Here is an 18,451-nt window from a genome sequence, read left to right as displayed (position 1 = left end):
CCTCCCCGCCTTTTTTGAAAAAGCATTTTACCACCAACCACCACCCCAATCCAACCCACACCGAACCTTCGCGCACCCCCTACCCCCCAACAACAACAACAACTGCAAAATAGAAAACAAATCCCCAAACCCAGGCGAAAAGCAGCCAACACCGGCGGCGGCGGCGGCCTCGGCAAGCACGGCCAGCGCGCTAGGACTGCAAGAGGGTTAAAAGTGTAGATTGGATTTCACCCCTGGAAATCTAGCACGCCGAGTGAACTTGAATCTTTGGCTATTTAAGGAGGACTGGGTTTGTTGTGAAGTTGCGGTGATCCAGCGCAGAGCCCCGTCCTGATTGATCGCATCGCGGGGCTCAGATGACTGTAAAATGAATAGATGAAATTCTTGCTTCTTGAAGATTTTCTTGGGCATCTCCGGGAAAGTGCGTTTTAAGGCGAAGTCATGATGTATTCTCCCATCTGTCTCACTCAGGTACATGTCTCGGTCGCTTTCTCGAGCTTTCTCTCTGGCCCGAAATGCCTTTGTTTTGTTTTGTTGCGGACAATTAACGGCTTGAGTTAACCTCCGCACATCCCCGTCCCTGGAAGAAGTGGCCTGGAGTTACAGCAGGCGTCGCGGGGCGGCGTGGGAGCCGGAGAGCGGCCCCTCGCCCACGGCCACTGCGAGCGCCCAGCCCCGCGCCTTGGGCATGGAGCGCGGACGCTGGGCCGGGCAAGGCCTACGGGGGTGGGCAGGGCCGGGATCTGTAAGTGCGAGGCCCAGTGCGGCCCCCCAAGTGCCCGTTGTGGTGCGGCATCCCCGCCCGGGGTGCCCGCAGCCCCTCTCGGCAGCTCGCGCACTTAGGTGGACTCGGGCTTTGGAGGACTTTACGGGGACTAAGCTTTTAAAAACAGCCAGTGAACTTGGGCTAGGGGACTGTAGCTCGAGTCTGTGTGGGCGCCGCTGGACACTGCTGCAGGCGGTGGGCGGGCGACGAAGCGAGTCGGAGGTTGTGGTCCGGGGACCCATTCCTTTGCTTTATTTGGGGATCTGAAACCCTGGTCCATAGTGACCCGCTGCACTTTGGGGTTTCCAGTGACCGCACCACAAAGGCAATATTTACGTTGACACGAGTTAGTTGGTCTTGGTGATTGTTAAGGAGTTTTAGAACGTGTTCATTTTGTGGAAACCTGTTCATTTGACGATATTTGGGCGTAGCTCGTAAGGCATTTTAAGTAATGCTGGTAAAAGTAAGGTCATTTTTTTCTACTTTGAGAATTGTCCTAAGACCTTAGGAATAATGTTATGAAATAAAACACTGGTTTTATACTTTTTAAAAACACGATTTGTATCACTTTAAGCCAGACGGTCAAATAGAAAAGTGGCGAGACCGAACAGACTTACCTGGGGGCAGTTTTCATCGCTGCCCAGGAAACTAACAACTGACAAAGTAGCTAAAATATCTTAGCCCAGAACTGTTATTTGAGGCAGTATTTTAAACCTCTAAAGGTATGTGGCAGCTTATTTCAGCTTTTAGGAAGATGTGTCACCGTTGGTAATTGATAAACCATTTTCTTTGACATTGCCATGAAAACTAATAATTTAAACAAGTGTCAGCCAGTCTTGGGCGTGTTAAAATTTTAAAAATACCTAATATCACGATGATGCATTTTTTAATGGACAAATAATTAAGATTTCAATTGTATGACAATTAGAAGCCATTGTGATTCAAAAGGACTGAGGCATTCATAAATTGTGAATGAAGATGAAAACAATGATAAGGCTTATTCAGTGATTGGATACAGTCCTGTAGCTTTTTGGCTGACACATTTTTTATTGTTTATATTTTGTTTGGCATCTGAGTATGATTAACTTAGATATGGCTATTTTCAGCAAGTAAACATGCACTTTAATTTAACAAAACTGGAAAAATGAGTTGCTGAGCTATTTGTATTTTAAAAACCATGAATGATAATAGCCAATAAATATGATGAAACTGTTTCAGGTATAACGAATTGCCTCTAGTTGTAAAAGTTACCATTAATATTACCCATCAACCGGATATATTTTTCTCTCTTTCTGATAAGCTGTGTTAACTTGATATAATTTTTACACCGTGATCAAGTAAAACAAATCAAAGCAAGATTTTCACTTACAGAGTATAGCATCACTTATTCTCACCTGTAAAAGACTGAGTAATTGTGCATTTCTCTATATTTCTAGCATCAGCTTTTCAGAAACATTGCTAGCAATTACATTGCATTTTTAGTCTCCTCCAAATATGTATTGAAAAGTCACTAGTTTTATCTTAATTTGTGTAAGTTAAAAATAATATTGCAGCATTGAGACATATGGAATGTTGGGATCATATACAGCATAATCATTCAGCTATCACATTAGTATTCAAAGATACATACTTAACAACAATAACTTGTGATGACTAATATCCTCTACTATTTTAATAATATAAATCTAGGCTTATGTATACAAGGCCTATATCAGGGAAGGTATTTTAGCTTAAGAATTCTCACTTCACTAAGCTCCATGTGACTTTGCAGGTAATGTAGGTGTTATAAAAGTGAGGCCACATTAATAGTGTTACTTTTGTATCAGATCAATGGTTTTGTATCACAAGAGCCTAGTAGCTGTATGTAGCACAGCATGTCTCAGGACATGTAAATTGCAAAATAGAGTATCATTCTTAATTGGTTATAAACTTTTAAAAGTATCTCAGTTGTTGGAATAATGTATCTAGGGTTTAGAAAAAAAAGGACCTACCATTAAATGATATGTTTAGCAAAATGATATGCTACAGAATCAGCACATCAATAACCAATATTTATACACCAGTATAAATCAGATATAAAAGAAAAATTAAGAACTATCATATGATTTAATATTTGTTTAAAAATAATGTAAACCATTAATATAACTTTCAATTGGCATGATGGCATTAAATATATTTTTCTTTCATTGCTTTTAAGTTCTTTAGGTACATTTTTTTGCATGATTTATTGTTATATAGCAATGCGCCAAGAACACCTAGTATTTACTCTTCTACCTCTGTGTTGGTCTAATTATCCATTCCTTTCATGGAAACGGAAGAAAAATAAATATGCCTGGTGGAATTAAGACTCTTTACTTTTATATCTGAAATTTGTAACTTTGTTGTTTACTTTGTCAATTTAGTTCAACTAAAGGAAGTTTTAAAAGAGAATTACTGAACATCAATGTATTTTACTAAAAATTCTGAAAAAGCAAAGTTGCATATTACTTTTGTATACAGTTGTTTGATTTTAAATCACTTATATGTTTTGCTTTTTAAAAAAATTTTATAATTGCTTAATATTATTGTAATAATCCACTGCTAGTTAGGATATTTGAAAACCTTAATCACCTTTTTAAAAAACATTTTTGTATCAGGACAGTTACTATGTTCCATATTCATGTCACTCATAATCTTTAAGACTCTAGTGCTACTCAGCATTAGGAAACAGTCACACTTGGGAGATGACATTTAGGCATGTTAATACAGAAATGTATGTGACTTATAGCAAACCTCAATTTACAGTCATTTTTGGAGGATATATCCCCTTGTCAAATAAGTGCTTCACTTGAATTCACATAATAGTGAAACCCTGAACAATATCATAAGGCAAATTGGTAGCCTGAGAAAGTTTGCTACTTTTATTTCTCAAAAAAAGCATGTTTTAAAACAATATTTGGCAGCATTGACAGCAGACTCAAAGGAACGTTTAAAAATTGTGTGCATTTGCTAAGAATTTTCAAATTCAACCTTCAAATTTGGATTTTGGTTGTTTAAAATAAGTCATTAAAATTTTGAGCTTTCTTGCATGATTATGTTTATAATCAAATATTGAAACAAACAAATTTGATCAAAACTGTGATGTCTTTATAAGAAAATGAAATGTCACTGAACATAGTACTTAAGGACATAAGTACTTACGTGTTACCACATGGCTTAATATTTGTAAAATAATATTGCATTTTTAAAAGCATGGCAAGGGTAGAATGAGTGAGGCAAAGCCCACCCACTCCACCTCATGTGCTCTTTACATTCTCAAGGTTTTAGTTTATGGGTGCATATATGTGTGTTTTTTAGTCATATCAATAAATCATAGTAAAAGATTATAGGAAGTGAGTTTCCAAAGCACATTTAAGCCCGCATTTCCTTGAGCAGGCTTTCTTTTTGCATATATTCCTAAAGGGGATAAACAAAGTTTTTGTAGTTACAGTGAAAGCTAAAAGCATGGCATCAGAAAGTGTATGGAGATAGGGAGGTCTTATCATGGGATGTGGTTGCTGTGAGCAGGGCTGCCTTCCCACACAAAGAACAGATTGTGGTTTAACTCTTTCCATGGCCTAGTTTAATGTGCTCGCATAGTAACTGAATTGTTCAAATCTCTGCTGGAAACTACTGATCGGTTTAATGATTTCCTCTATGGCATTTGGTTATGCCTCATGCTGTGATGTAATCATCAGCATTCTGTATTGTTATAAAATTTTGATTCATACTTATTCTGGTGAAGGAACACTTACAGCAATGTTAGAACACTTTTGATAACTACTTTATTGATTGGATGGGACATGTACTCCTTCCATATCTGAAGTACAAACAGCTAACATGTTGCAGTCTGTAGCATTAAAACTTTGAATTTCTTCTTAAAAATACATTCATATCTATATTGGATTTTTTTTGACACCTTCTTTGTTAAAGAGTCATTAGTTGTACTTTCATCATATTTACCTAATGGAATTAGTTAGTCTTCTGTTAAACATAATTTATTCCACGTAGTTCAGGGTGATTAACCTGAGTATGTAAATTCTAACTTGAGATACAATCAGAGAGAGTTATTTTGTAGTTGGGCTGACAATATAGTCAATATGATCAGAAAAGTGGTGGTGGAAGTTCTCATTTGCTTGAAATCTTGGCTTATTGCATACATACGGTGTGCATGCACTGGACGTTAAGCTCTTTCTCTTTGAACAGTAATAGGCGTAAGCTTATAAGACAGGTTTTACCTAAAACAGGAAGTAATGAAACTGACTGCATTGGGAAGTGACTTGAAATATCTGTAGGTAAAGATTATCCACCATTCCTCACTGATCCCCTCCCTTAAAAAAAGGCTTGGATGAAACAGGCAGGAAAAATGCAGGAGCCTAAAGGTAAACTACTTAATTCAAAAGATTGGTACTCAATAATATATGTACCTGCGAATTCACATGCACGTGCATATATGCACCCACAGTTCTAGCTGATAATTCATCTACATGGCAAATGAATTGTATAGATTCCACAAAAGCAGTAACTGACCAGCAGTGCACTCCTGGTGTCACCCCACCACAGCATGCAGGGACACAAAGAATGTAAAGTTGGTGCCAAGTTGCCATTTTTCATTGTTCACCTCAGATTGATTTTTAAGAGGTTTAGAATAATTGCTATACTCATGTGATCGGTGAACAAATTAACGGACTCTGTGGGGCTGCATATTCTATAGGGAAGCTGCTGGAAGAACATTCATGTAATTTTTGTTTTCAAGTTTGAAAACTTCTATTTAAAAATGCAAGAGTGTATGTGAGAAAGCACAAGAGTGCAAGTGTGTGTGTGTTGGGAGCTGGCGTTGGTAGTGTGGGGAGAGAATGCACTGCTCAAAGTATGGAAACCTTCTGTTCAGGACACAGATACGACGAGCTATGTCCTTTGCCCACTTTCCCTCACTGTATACCGGTTTCTCTAGTTACCACTCTTGGAATGGTGCTGTTTCAGTGTTGGAATGTTGGACGTTTGATAAGAAAATGGATCAAGTTTAATGGCGCATGCTCTTTGTGCCACCAGCAGCCTCTTGCTGAGAGCATGCTCCAAAAGCGGGAACTGTGTGGCATTACACTGAGCATCTATATGCTTTGTGTTTCTGTGCCACAGAGAAGAGAAATGAACTGTGGCATCGCTCCTGCCTTCTGAACAGCTCTGCTCCGATTAAAAAAAAAAAAAAAATCTCACTGTGTTCTTTGTAAAATGGTACTGCATAGTGTTAGTTGGTCAATCAAATATTGAAATATTATATTAGGTGCCAAGCACCTAAGTTAGTTGCATATATTTTAAAGAATGTAGAATGCATGGCATTGGGTTGGAAACAAGGGGGATGGGGCCAGAGTGTAATACAAAATATAAACCTTATTTTCTTTATAGGAGGGAGAATTGACCTGTGAATTTTGGTGGAAAGGGGACAGCTGGGCATACTTTACTTTCTTCTTGTCCTGCTATTTTGATAATTTTAAATAAGAAAAGAATGTTATTTTCATGTATAACTTTTTGTACTGAATTGGAAACGGATTGTGGTCTTATTTTCTTATTTTTTGAGCTTTTAAAATTAAACTGACTATGCACATCTTTTCCTCACCCCTCTGTCTTTCGCAGGATGAATTTCACCCATTCATCGAGGCACTTCTTCCACATGTCCGTGCAATTGCCTATACTTGGTTCAACCTGCAGGCTCGAAAACGCAAGTACTTTAAAAAGCATGAGAAGCGAATGTCAAAGGATGAAGAAAGAGCAGTCAAAGATGAGCTTCTCAGTGAAAAGCCTGAAATCAAACAGAAGTGGGCATCCAGGCTCCTGGCCAAACTGCGCAAAGATATTCGCCAGGAGTATCGAGAGGACTTTGTGCTCACCGTGACTGGCAAGAAGCACCCGTGCTGTGTCTTATCCAATCCCGACCAGAAGGGTAAGATTAGGAGAATCGACTGCTTGCGACAGGCAGACAAAGTCTGGCGTCTGGATCTAGTCATGGTGATCCTGTTCAAAGGCATCCCCTTGGAAAGTACCGATGGAGAGCGGCTCATGAAATCCCCACATTGCACAAACCCAGCACTTTGTGTCCAGCCACATCATATCACAGTATCAGTTAAGGAGCTTGATTTGTTTTTGGCATACTACGTGCAGGAGCAAGGTAGGAGCAGATTGTTCTTTTTTCTAGCACGGCAAACACTGCACACAAACCTCTGTAGACAGAGTATCTGGCTTGAGTTAGATGGTTCTCAAGGCCCCTAGATATCCTCCACCCTCTCTGGGTACAGTAGGGTGTCCGCTTTCACTCACATGTCCACTGCCATGTGCGAGCCATGTAAATAGACACGGGGCTTTTATACCTGGATAGGCTTGGATACTTAAGAAAGACCACAAAGAGGTGTGTTTTCAAGTATCTAATAATACTGTTTTTCAAAGACATAGGGTAGTCTAACAAATGTAGTTCATTACACTATACTTTCTGTGGTAGGCTACATTTTTGCATCTAGTCTAGTAATCTTTTCCTGATTTGAAAATGTAACTTTATGAATAGTCAAACCATTCTAAGTAACTTTTGTATTAATCTTTTTAATTAATGAGATAGAGGAACTTTGTTTATGAATTTAGTGGTATTGCACTGAAAATAGAACTAATGTTTACTATTACAAAGTGCTTAAGATAGATAGTATCAAAAATATATCTTACGTAGACCTAGATTTACTTAATTTTAATATTTCTATCATCACTTTTGATTGTGCAGTATTCACTGTCGATTAAGTAGAATTGAGTTATTATTTAAATTATTTATAATATGTTCCCAGAGTTACTTGGGAACACTTAATAATGTTAGTTTACTTGTATGTAAATTCATAAAACTTACCGAGGAGGAAAGTCGCAGCGCTACTTACAGAACAAAAATAGAAAGTGGACTGGTTACACTGGTTTAAAATAAATTTCAAAAAGAATACAGAAACTGCGTACCATACCTATTATTTAAAATACCTGATAAGGAGAGTGGTATAAATGTTGCCTAAATAATTAAAAAAGATGATGTTATTACTGAATACTTCAGTTAATGAAATGTTTATTTTTATTTTTCTTAATATATTTTCCTTAAGTAGGTAAGAATTTCTTTTCTTCAAATAAATGCATCAAGATATAGATGTCCTTGCATTAGCAACAATCCATAGTAAAACAATCATTTTACAAAGCAGCATACCAAAAGTAGACTGAAGTTTGAGCTGTCACAGATGGTAGGTCATTTCCAAACTTGGCCTGATGGGAAGAGAAATGGCCTGCAGATAGCCAGGTGACAGACTGTTATCTGATGTTCATTATATAAATGTGAGACTTAATACATTGCTATGAGCTTTATTATTCAAAAAAAATCAAAATTACTTTTTTGACTCTGAATTCTAGGTACTCACTATGTGCTTTTTGGCTTGATTTTCTTGTAGCTTTGGAGATATGCTTAAGTGTCATTTTAGAATTTTTAGTCTGATTTTAAATAATGGTGTTGGACATTGCACATTTAGAAATATTACCTATTCCTGAAAAAATGAAACATTGTGTTTAATATTTCCATGCATTTAAGAATTACAGTCCAAATAATGAAGATTAGGGGAAAATAATATTTTTGTCCCATGTATCCTAAAATAAAACTCAGTAACACATGACAATTATTTGATTGACAGATGTCCAGGAGGTGACACTTTAAGGTGGGCTGTATATATGTGTTGGATTGACTATAAATGTGTTGTAACTGTGTTGTGAAAGTCAAGGATGGAAGTAAAATTTCAAAAAGTGGGTCATGTAACTTTTTAGTGCAGGGAGGGAAGATTTGCAACGACTTTACTACTGCTCACATTTTAAGTTGCTTGAAGGCTAGGTTTTGAGGTGTGCCTGCCTGCATGCACATTTACTCCTGGGGCAGGCAGCCAGATCTCTTAATTTTGATGAACTGACAATAAAGATTTGTAAAGATAGATTGAAAAAAGAAAAAACGCATAAATACCTTCCATGTTGCACCACTGGTCATGATAATCAAAAAGTTTTAAGCAACTCTTAGAGACCATGTTTTTAGATAAAACATTTATTTTGTTGTTGTTAGTTCAACTATCTCTATTGTAAGAACTTTTCATTATTTTATCTTGTGCATCTAACTTGTATCCTCTGCTACCTGCCAGTGCATCATCTTCTCTTAGCATCTTTTGGTTCTTCTTTTGAAAAACTCACGTCAGGATGCTTTTGTGTTTTCCCCTTTTCAAAATTTATATATTTTTCCTTGTCAAGTGTAGGTTAGTTATGTCATTTTGTAGTGCAATTGATTAAAGAAGGCAGATTTTAAAAGATAATTCTCTAGTCAGTCAGAGGGCTGCATATTGCGAGTGATGACTTTTTATTTCTCTTCTAAGGACGTGATAACTCACCCAAGTCTGTTTTATAAATCAGGTAAAGAAGTATAAATGAAAACATGAAAGAAAAATCAGAAAAGAGAAATGTAATGTTTGCAACAGAAAGAGCAACAAAATTACATTTCCCCCTTTTTCTCTCTCCCCACTTCTAAATGACTGGGAGAAAAACATGAGAAAGAACAGAGAGAATGCCAAAGATGGTTGCCACTGGCACCAGGATTGGCATCAGACCCTCTTTGTTTAGCTCAGGATGCCTGTGATTTGTTAGTTGGCATCCGCATTGCAGTGTGGAGTGATGTTACAATATATTGACAATTTCCAGATCTAGAAATGTCAATAGTCCTCTTGGTTATTTATACAAGATCACATACTGCATCTCTTCTGGAAGATGAAATAAAGACCATCATGTACTAAAGTTTCATTGTTGACCAACTTCCTATGCTTTTCTTTTTCCCTCTTTCTCTTTTGGTTCAACCCACACTTTTTTTCCTTCTTCATGCCCAGCAGCCTCATCTTTCTGAAATGTGGGAAGAGTTACTAGAGCTTTGACACAAGCTATAGTGCTACATCTGCATCTGATATAGTTTGGGGAAACATTTATGCTTTTTGAAATCATTTTTGATACGTAGTTCATTAGACTTTTGCATTATATGGCCATGAGGCAGTATTTTCTTTAAAGCTTAATCTCTTTGTTATTCGGCTACTATGCATATAGTCTGGTTGACCGCAATTCAGTCCATTTTGCTATTTCCTTACATTAGCAAAGGCTGATGTTCATTATAGTTGTTTATAAAAGTCAATGTCCCCCTGCACTTCACCTAAAATGTACACATCATTTGGGAGTAACTGCGTTTAAATCCATAAAATCATTTGATGTTATTGATTCAGGGGCTGCGCTTCGGCTGTTTCGTTGCTACAAGAACCGCCATTTTGTTTGTGAAGTGCCAGGCGAGGGGGAAAAAAAAGGCAGACACTGTGTTTGATGCCAATAATGGTTGCCAGTGGCACCGAGGTTGGCATCAGACCCTCTTTGTCTAGTTGCTGAATGCCTTTGATTCGTTGGTTGGCATCCGCATTGCAGTGGGCACACTGGAAAGTTTTTGACAATCCCTGAATGAAAGCTGCTTGCTTGTTTGCTGCAGCAAATCTTAGCTAATATAAAACTCTTCCTTTTTTTAGGTTTTGTCTAAAAAAATTGTGACAGATTAAAGAAAAAATAGCTCTAAATGGTATCTATTTTCCCAAAGATATTAAAGATGTCCAATGATTCTTGGGCAGGTGGTACCTATTCCCCATATTGTCTTTGTTATTGCATTCATGAAAGCAAAGCAAAAACAAAAGCAAACAAAAACCAGGCAAGCCTTGCACAACACACCTTCCTGGGATATAAGTGTCCTATAGGATGCAGGGTGTGCTATGACAAGTGTGTGGAGGACAAACCTAACGTAATGATATGTAATGCATTCATTATGACTGACTGTTGCTCTCAGTCACATCTCTGCTTATTTGTTATGCAATTTCTAGTTCCCTCACTTTACACTCTTGCAAATTTTATAGTAACATTTTGAGAGGACTTCATTTTTCCTCTCTAGTTAGAAATGCGTAACAGAATACATGTTTAAAAAAAAAGAGAGCGAGAGAGAAAACTTTAAAGAGGAGACCTATGCCTTCAGGTCTGATATAAAATCAGTTATTCTGGAATTTCTCAATCCTGCATCACAATGTTACGAAATTTTCAGTGCACAATTTTGTACACTGGGAAAATCAACCAGAATGCTAGAATAATTTTGGTTAAAGTTTCCTAGATAGTTAGCATTAATATTGTTTTTCAGTTAGGCACCATTATCTCGTTAATTAATAAGAAGGATTAGCAGTTCTACCCAAAGGGCTGCACAGAAGGAAGTCTGGCCTATGGGAGGCCTTGAGTTGCCAGACTGTGTCCTGTCTGAAGGGGAAAAAAGGAAGGGGGTGGTGATGGTGGGAGTAGGGGGGCGGGAGTGGGATTGGCCTTTCTCTGGGGCAGGAAAGCATTTTGAAGAGAGAGGTCACAACACCCCAAGACATTTAAAGGTCTCGAGAGATAGTGACTGTTGTCATGTATATAACAGATTAGAGTTTACAATGAGTCAGCCTAACTGATTTTTGGACTGTACTTTGCACTCTTATTAAACATGTTTTGGAGTGTTAAAGAGAGCCCAGAAACCTCATTGCTATCCTGAAAAAGTAGTTTCCTTTAGCCTTGTTGAACCCTTAAAATTATGATCTGTTGTTGGATGGCCACTTTTGTTGCTTTATTGTTAAATGTTATAATAATTGAAGTACATTTTGAAGTTGTGAAAAATATGAGTTGTTTACAGGGGAGGTCGTAATCATTATTATTGTATTTGAAATAGAAGCCTGCCTGGTTGTCACATATCATTAGTGAGGAAGCAAATACTAAGAATTATTTTCTTCCTACAGTTACTGAATTTCAGAATCCTTTTGGGTAACAATTATTTCTTTATGAAAAGCTTAAGTAGATAATTGTTTGCAAGTTGGCAGTGTATTTTAACATTTTAACAGATTTCACTTCATTTGCAGGTATTTCACATTATGGGAAAAAATAAGCTTTCATAATTGATTAGAATGAGGCTGGTCTCTAGGATGATTTGGTGTGTCTGCATTGTGAAATGCTCTGGGAGCATAAAAGTTTGTGTGTAGGAGAAATACTTGGTATGCATGTTTGATTTAGGGGAGCACTGTTAATTTTTCCCATCTAGCAACTTGTCCTTGACTGAACTTGTGAACTCTAGTGCACATTTGTTTGCATTCTGGCTCATACACAATTCACAAGATAAAGAAGGGCTCTTATTGGCACGTCTTGCTCCTAGGCTTAATGAGACCTTTGTGGGAACGTATATTGTGAGATAAGATACTTAGCAATTTTCTCACTGATAAGAAAACACAGTCTCTGACCAGAAGTTCACCCTCTATGCCATGAAGTCCCTGCCACAAGATAGCTTTAGCAGACAATTTAAGAGTTAAACTCTGAGGCCCCAGTTGCCAGCTGGGGAAGCTTGGCATCTGTGTTCCGATATGGCAAACTAAGCTCTTGCATTGCTGTTAATATGATCTCATTTTTCAAAGGGAAGTATGGGGGGAGAGAAGGAGAGAGGGAGGGAGGGAGGGATGGGACGCTTATTTGTTACATCAATTATGATTTTCAAATATTTAAAAATATATAGTACCCCACTTTCTGGAGGCAGCAAAGGTTGGTAAAATATTCTACCGACAGCATTAGGCATCCTTCCCCCCACCCTGTATATACAGCACTACAAATTTTATAATGAAAAATTTTTAGATTATGTATTTGGATTTACAAATTTAGTGTACAGTATCTCTTGTGTGGTAAAATAATTCCAAATATCTCCATATTTGTAAGAACCAAAATAATATGCATTGTTCGAGAATCATGGTAATTGGAGAGGACTGTGCATTGCAGTGACAGGAGTGATGGTCAGGTCTCCTGAAGAGTGCCTTCCTGATGGGCACAGTTATAGTGTCTGTGCCTGGAGACTTAGAGCTGGATAGGAGCCATTTAGAGAGGCCACCTATTGCTACAGCTTTAATTCTTTGAAGTTACTGTTTTCTAAAGTGGTACCTAAGAAGCACTTCCAAACATAAAGATTTGTAATCCATTTGGTAGGATTTTTCATTTACTTACTTGTTTTTCCCTAAATTTGGAATTTAGGAAGAAGCTGTCATAAGGAAGTTAAAGTTGTAATCCTCCATTAACCTTTTCCTTTTGAATTTGGCACTTAAAATTTGAAACAATAGTCCAAGATACCCAGTTTAGTAAGGTCTTTCTCCTTATAAGCTTTCATTCAGCCAGATTAAACTGAAAAACTAGACTGGTAAGCTATATAAAACTGTGCTTTCTAACACTAGCAGTCTTGCCATCACTGCTGGCCAGTTAGAATTTCAGCACCTGAGGAGAGAGGGACCCAACAAGAGGTTATGTCAGAATTCACAGGATTTCTTAAAAATTGAGATAAGTTAGTTTTCATTTCTGTTATCATGGTGGCTTACATGATAATGGACTTATAATCAAAGAAGTAGTTATTGCTTTGTTTGAAGCTCCAAGTTTGCAAGAGTGCAAAGAGCATATGAAACACTCATTAAAATGGTCAATTATTAAATACCTGAAAATTATGGGCAAAGGCGATCCCTGGCTCCGAAACTAGCTTCTGGGTAAATGTTTCTCTTTGGTTTATGAAAGAATAGCATTTTCCAGTTTGAAGTTGATGAAAGTAAAACTTGCGACACTTAAGGGGTTTTCCTATGTATGTGCTATGGTGGAGCAAATGATTAGCCAACATAATGTTCAAAGCAAGTTTTCCAGCCTTTTTCCCTCCATCCTTGTGCAGGAGGAATAATTTTAGAAATCTCAAGGACTAGTGGTTATGCGATCGGAAACTTCAGTTATTACGGCCGCATGCCCCAGTGCCAAGCATAGCAAGAAGAGACGCTTCCTTCTGATCATGCTCACTTTTCTGTGGCAACATGGTATGTCGTCTCATTTTAAAGTAAATTCTTAGGACCTTGAACTCTAATTATGTGATGCGGTTAATTTAACTGAATTTAGTTGTTAGAATTTGGCATAGAGAATAAATCATCAAACTGCAGAGAACTTGTGAAAACTAAGTGCGTGCAGTAAGGAGTGAGTCTGTGGGATTAGCTTGTATTAGATTGAACGTTAGAGGATGTGAGACTAATAGGACTTGAATGGTTGGGCTTTTTGGTTGCTATATTATTCAGAAAATTGGAAGAAATGGCTAACCAATGAGGTGGAAAGTCCTTGAGGCTGAATTGAAAGCCACACATTTTTAAAAAATCTTCAAAATGTAATTGTTTGAAAATGGGAAAGCAGATGATTACATGCATAAATATATTGTTTATAATAAAACACTTAGGTACACATATTCTGTTTATGATGATAGCTTAAACAGGACAGCATTGATGAATCACTGACAAATTAAAGAACTCTGAACAAGGACTATATAATTAAAAATATGGGGTGATGGATGAAGTAATTTTACTATCAAAAGTTGCCTGGAGGTTGTGTATTTTCAGAATCCTATTTTAAAGGCAGTTCAGAACATGCAGTAAGTTATTGAGGAAGCATAAACCAGTTGAAAATGGAGTTTGTTTAAACAAGTGCGAAATAAAATAAGAATTACCTTTAAGAAAAGAATTATTTCATGCTAAATACATGCAGTTTTAAAATTTTAGTTAGCTTCGACTCCATTCAAAATAGTCTATTTCTCAAAATAGTCAGCTTAATAAATAGTATTCATTGAATTTTGAAATACATGTCTCTCGTAAAACGACATAAAAGCATTTAACAAGCATCCATTAATATTAAGTGACACATATATATTCTCATGCTGAATGAAGATGAACTGTTTTTTTAAGAAACCTGATTTTTCATACTCATTTTGAAAAAAATACTGGGAGAAATGTTTTGGTGCTAACAGGGAATGGTAGAGCTTGGGACAAAAGTCTAATCATGAGCACAGATATTAAGAAAAAGTTCTTTGAAGTAGGGTGTATTCTGTAATTCATGTGAGCGGGGGATTACATTTATGCCTATGCTAATAACATGTCAATATGAAGTCTATACCCCTCTATTAGTGAATTCTGAAGTGTAAAAAGTGTTCCTTCGTAGGACAACTTGTATTTTATTATTCTGACATCTGCAGTTTCTGGATGGATTACCTTAAATTTGCTATGCTATGTTAAAAGCCTTGTTTTATGAGGTCGGTCTCAGCTTCTGGCCTTGGTGTCAGGAACCCTGCTACGTGATGCAACTTGCCTTGTTAGGTTTAATTGACCAAAGCTGATGTGTTAAAACAATTCATTTGCGCTGTAACTTATGCCCTGGCTAAGTTGCTACCTGAATCCCTTGACCTTGACTTGTTTGGGTCATGAAATGGCTGCAAGCTGTTTGACCTTTCTATTGTGTAATAATGTCACTGTTTCCTCTTATTCTTTAATGGTAATAGCTGACAAAAAGGCCGAAGCCCTTACTTTACACACCAGTGGATTCAAGGCGTCCCTCTGCAGTAGCTACGTCTTCTGTTTGACATGGTCTGGCTGTAGAAGTGACTTTCTTTTGTTTGCTGACAGTGATGGGGACAAATTTGCAGCCCTCCTTGCTACAAGAGATGGGGCATAGTATTCTGGCATTTGGAGGGTTTTAGATCTTTTCTGCTTAGATTTTCAGTTTCTGTGTTTTATGATGGTGTGTATCATAATTTCCTTTTCCGCACTCTTCTGAGGTTGACTTTTCAGCTTTTTTTATTTATGGTTTCTTTAATAATTACTTTTCGGCATTTTCAGCTGCTACAATAAAAATATTTTATTGTCATAATATGAGGTAAAATTGGGAAATTTAGTTATGCTTTTAGTTACCAATGTGAAAACAACTGACTTTTGAACTTAACACTATGAATCTTTGACTAGTACTGAAAAAATCTATATACTAAACATTTAGGGTAAAACCAAATTTTTTTTTTTACAAATGAGTAATGTTGTAACTCTATGTATTCCATCTTATGTTACAGTTTTAAGGGAATCCTATCTTTTGTGACTTAAATAGCTAAATTTCATGACATAGTAGAGAACCATTAGTAAATATGAAGATTTTATTTCTGTGGGGACTTTTGCCAGCATGTAAAATTAACTATTTATTTTAATGAATATAAAAATTGTTTTTTTCCTACTCTTCGTGAAAACCTCATGTGCAAAAATAGCGAATTTTACCTCCGTTCTTCTCTTCTGAAGCAGTGAAATAATTTTATTTTTAAAATACTGGAAAAGCCTTCTAAAATGTTAAAACACAGATATTTTTATCCTACCAAACTCTTCTTTGCCAAATATGACATTATAGTTCATGATTTTTCCTATATTTGCCAGATTAAATATTTAAAATCCAAGCTGTTACATTTTATTTTTAAATTATTAGAGGAAAAAAGGAAGTTTAAGTTAAAATGTACATTTCCTTACTTGCGTGTTGCGTACTGTTTATACATGTGTGTAGATACACTGACAGATGAGAGACAATGTGCTGCAGGCACTAGAACCTTGGAAAAAAAGCAGTAGATTTCTGTATTCCTATCTAAAAAATATCTGAAAATAGCAGGTGAGAGGCTTTCTTTTCTTTCTTTCTGGTTTGTTTGTTTGTTACTGTTGTGTTTTAAACTATTTTTCCCCTAGGAATGTTCACAAGATCAAGGAATTTAAATGCTTTTTCAGAATGAATCATGTTGATAATCCAGAATCATAGGGGTCAGAGGAGGAAGGTTGAGTGAAATGCTCTGAATCTGATTTTAGTCCATGGCCTCAGTTTTTCTCTCTTCTCCTGTAAAAATGAGTCTAGAGTAGAAAACATCTCTTACGCCTTTCTGCTGGTTCATCAGCATCCTCAGGGGCAGCACCAATGTGGAGTTGGCTTTAGATGTGGTTAGTGGGCTAAGGGGTCAGATGACAGTGGGACTATGATATGAGAACAGCAACCAGCCCAGAGGATTTAAAAATATCTTTAGTTTTCTCCAGATGTCTACCTCAGTTCCTCCATTGAAATAATTTTCAGGTGATCTCACCTGTTGAGTTAAAGTTCCTAGTCCAACTTATGTGTTATCCAACGTGTGTGTGTGTGTGGGCAGGGAGCCGGGGGTGTGCGCATGCACACATGTGTTGTAGGGAGTTGAGGAGAAGTGAAGTTAGAAGAAAAAGAGAAAGGCGGGTCTTAGATCTTGCAGGAATTACTTAAGAAAGATGGCTTATTCTTAGACTGAAGAGTAAATACTGTGCAAATTAAAGTATTCTGTCATCCTTTGAATTTTGAATTGCTTAAGAAGTTGAGCATATCTCACTTCTGCCTTTTCCGTTTTTGCAGAGCACAGAAAGTGTCTTAGTTCAGACCACTATAACAAAATAACATAAACCGGGTGACTTACAGACACTAAAACTTATTTCTCCCAGTTCTGGAAGCTGGAAGCCCAGGATCAGAGTGCCAGCACAGTCAAGTTCCAGTGAGGGCTGTCTTCCGGGTGGCAGAGTGCCAACTTTTCCTTGTTTCTGTACATGCAGCAAAAGAGTGAGAGTTCTCTGGGATCTCTTTTATAAGGGCACTAATCACATTTATGAAAGCTCCAATCTCATGACCTAATTATCACCCAAAGGCCCCACCTCCTAATACCATCAGATTAGGGGTTAGAATTTCAACATAGGAATTTGGGGAAGACCCAAACATTCATTTTGTAACAAAAATCATGTGCATAGAATTTGACATTTTGGGTTCTAGTCTTGGCTCTGCCATTTATCTGCTTTGTGACCTTGGTCAAGTCACTTAAGCTCCGTGCGCTTTGCTTTACTGTTTTGTAAATCGAGGATTAAAATGCCTACTTCACTGTGCTGCTTTAGGATTAAATGAAATAATTCATGTAAGAAAAAGCAATAATGTTAATAATAGTAATTACTACTATATATGAAGGAAAATAGCATAATGTAGACTGCCAGAGAAACTATCCAGTAGTGAAAAAAAGGAATGACTGGATATGAAGCAGACAGTCATCATTTAGTTCATATTTATCTCAGATAGCGAGACATACCAAAGAGAAAATCAAAGTCCTGCTCACAGCAGTGTGCATAAATAACTATTAGTGAAAACTCTTTGTATAGGCACATGACGTTAGCTAGTTGTGTGTAGTTTTAAAACCAATTTAAATTGGGATGATTGTATGGTTTTAGAATACTTTTTATCTCACATTTACCAAAGAATAAATTTATTGATCAATCTAGGTATATTTGAAGGGAAGGAATAAAATAATTTTATTAGTGGCTCTCTGAATAAATAACTCAGTTTTGGTGTGGATAAAGGGTGTCCTATCAAGTACTTGTAATTCACTGGACTCCAATGAAAGTGTAAAACCGTCATATACAAAAAAATTAAATTGCCCACATTTGGGAGAACTACACTTACGTTTTAGATTTGTTTGGGCAGAAGTGATGATGATGTGGCTAGAAGGGATTATGCTTTTTTTTTTTTTTTTTTTTTTGGAGTCCTGATCTCACTGCAAACTCCACCTGCCAGGGTCACCCCATGGCTCTGTCCCAGCCTGCTGAGTAGCTTGGAACTACAGGCGCCCGCCACCATGCCCGGATAATTTGTTTTGTATTTTTACTAGAGACAGGGTTTCACTGTGTT

At 37.1% G+C, this 18,451-nt stretch overlaps 1 protein-coding gene across 8 annotated transcripts in view; it reads left to right on the top strand.

Annotated features, from left to right (window-relative positions):
* NFIB (nuclear factor I/B) overlaps window positions 1-18,451 on the top strand; it is a 334,278-nt gene that overhangs the window by 93,018 nt on the left and 222,809 nt on the right. For 6 of the 8 annotated variants that reach the window (XM_011990847.1, XM_011990844.1, XM_011990846.1 and 3 more), the window contains exons 1-2: window positions 1-471; window positions 6,419-6,950. In XM_011990847.1, coding sequence (XP_011846237.1) covers window positions 442-471; window positions 6,419-6,950 — 562 coding nt within the window. In that variant the 5' untranslated portion in view covers window positions 1-441. The remainder of the gene's footprint in view (window positions 472-6,418; window positions 6,951-18,451) is intronic. The other 2 variants (XM_011990845.1, XM_011990840.1) reach the window with 1 other exon arrangement.

The sequence above is a fragment of the Mandrillus leucophaeus genome, unplaced genomic scaffold, assembly GCF_000951045.1.
Source record: "Mandrillus leucophaeus isolate KB7577 unplaced genomic scaffold, Mleu.le_1.0 Scaffold384, whole genome shotgun sequence".
Classification (NCBI taxonomy): Eukaryota; Metazoa; Chordata; class Mammalia; order Primates; family Cercopithecidae; genus Mandrillus; species Mandrillus leucophaeus.
The sequence above is the reverse complement of the archived record's forward strand: the minus strand, read 5'-3'. Positions and strand labels throughout refer to the sequence as shown.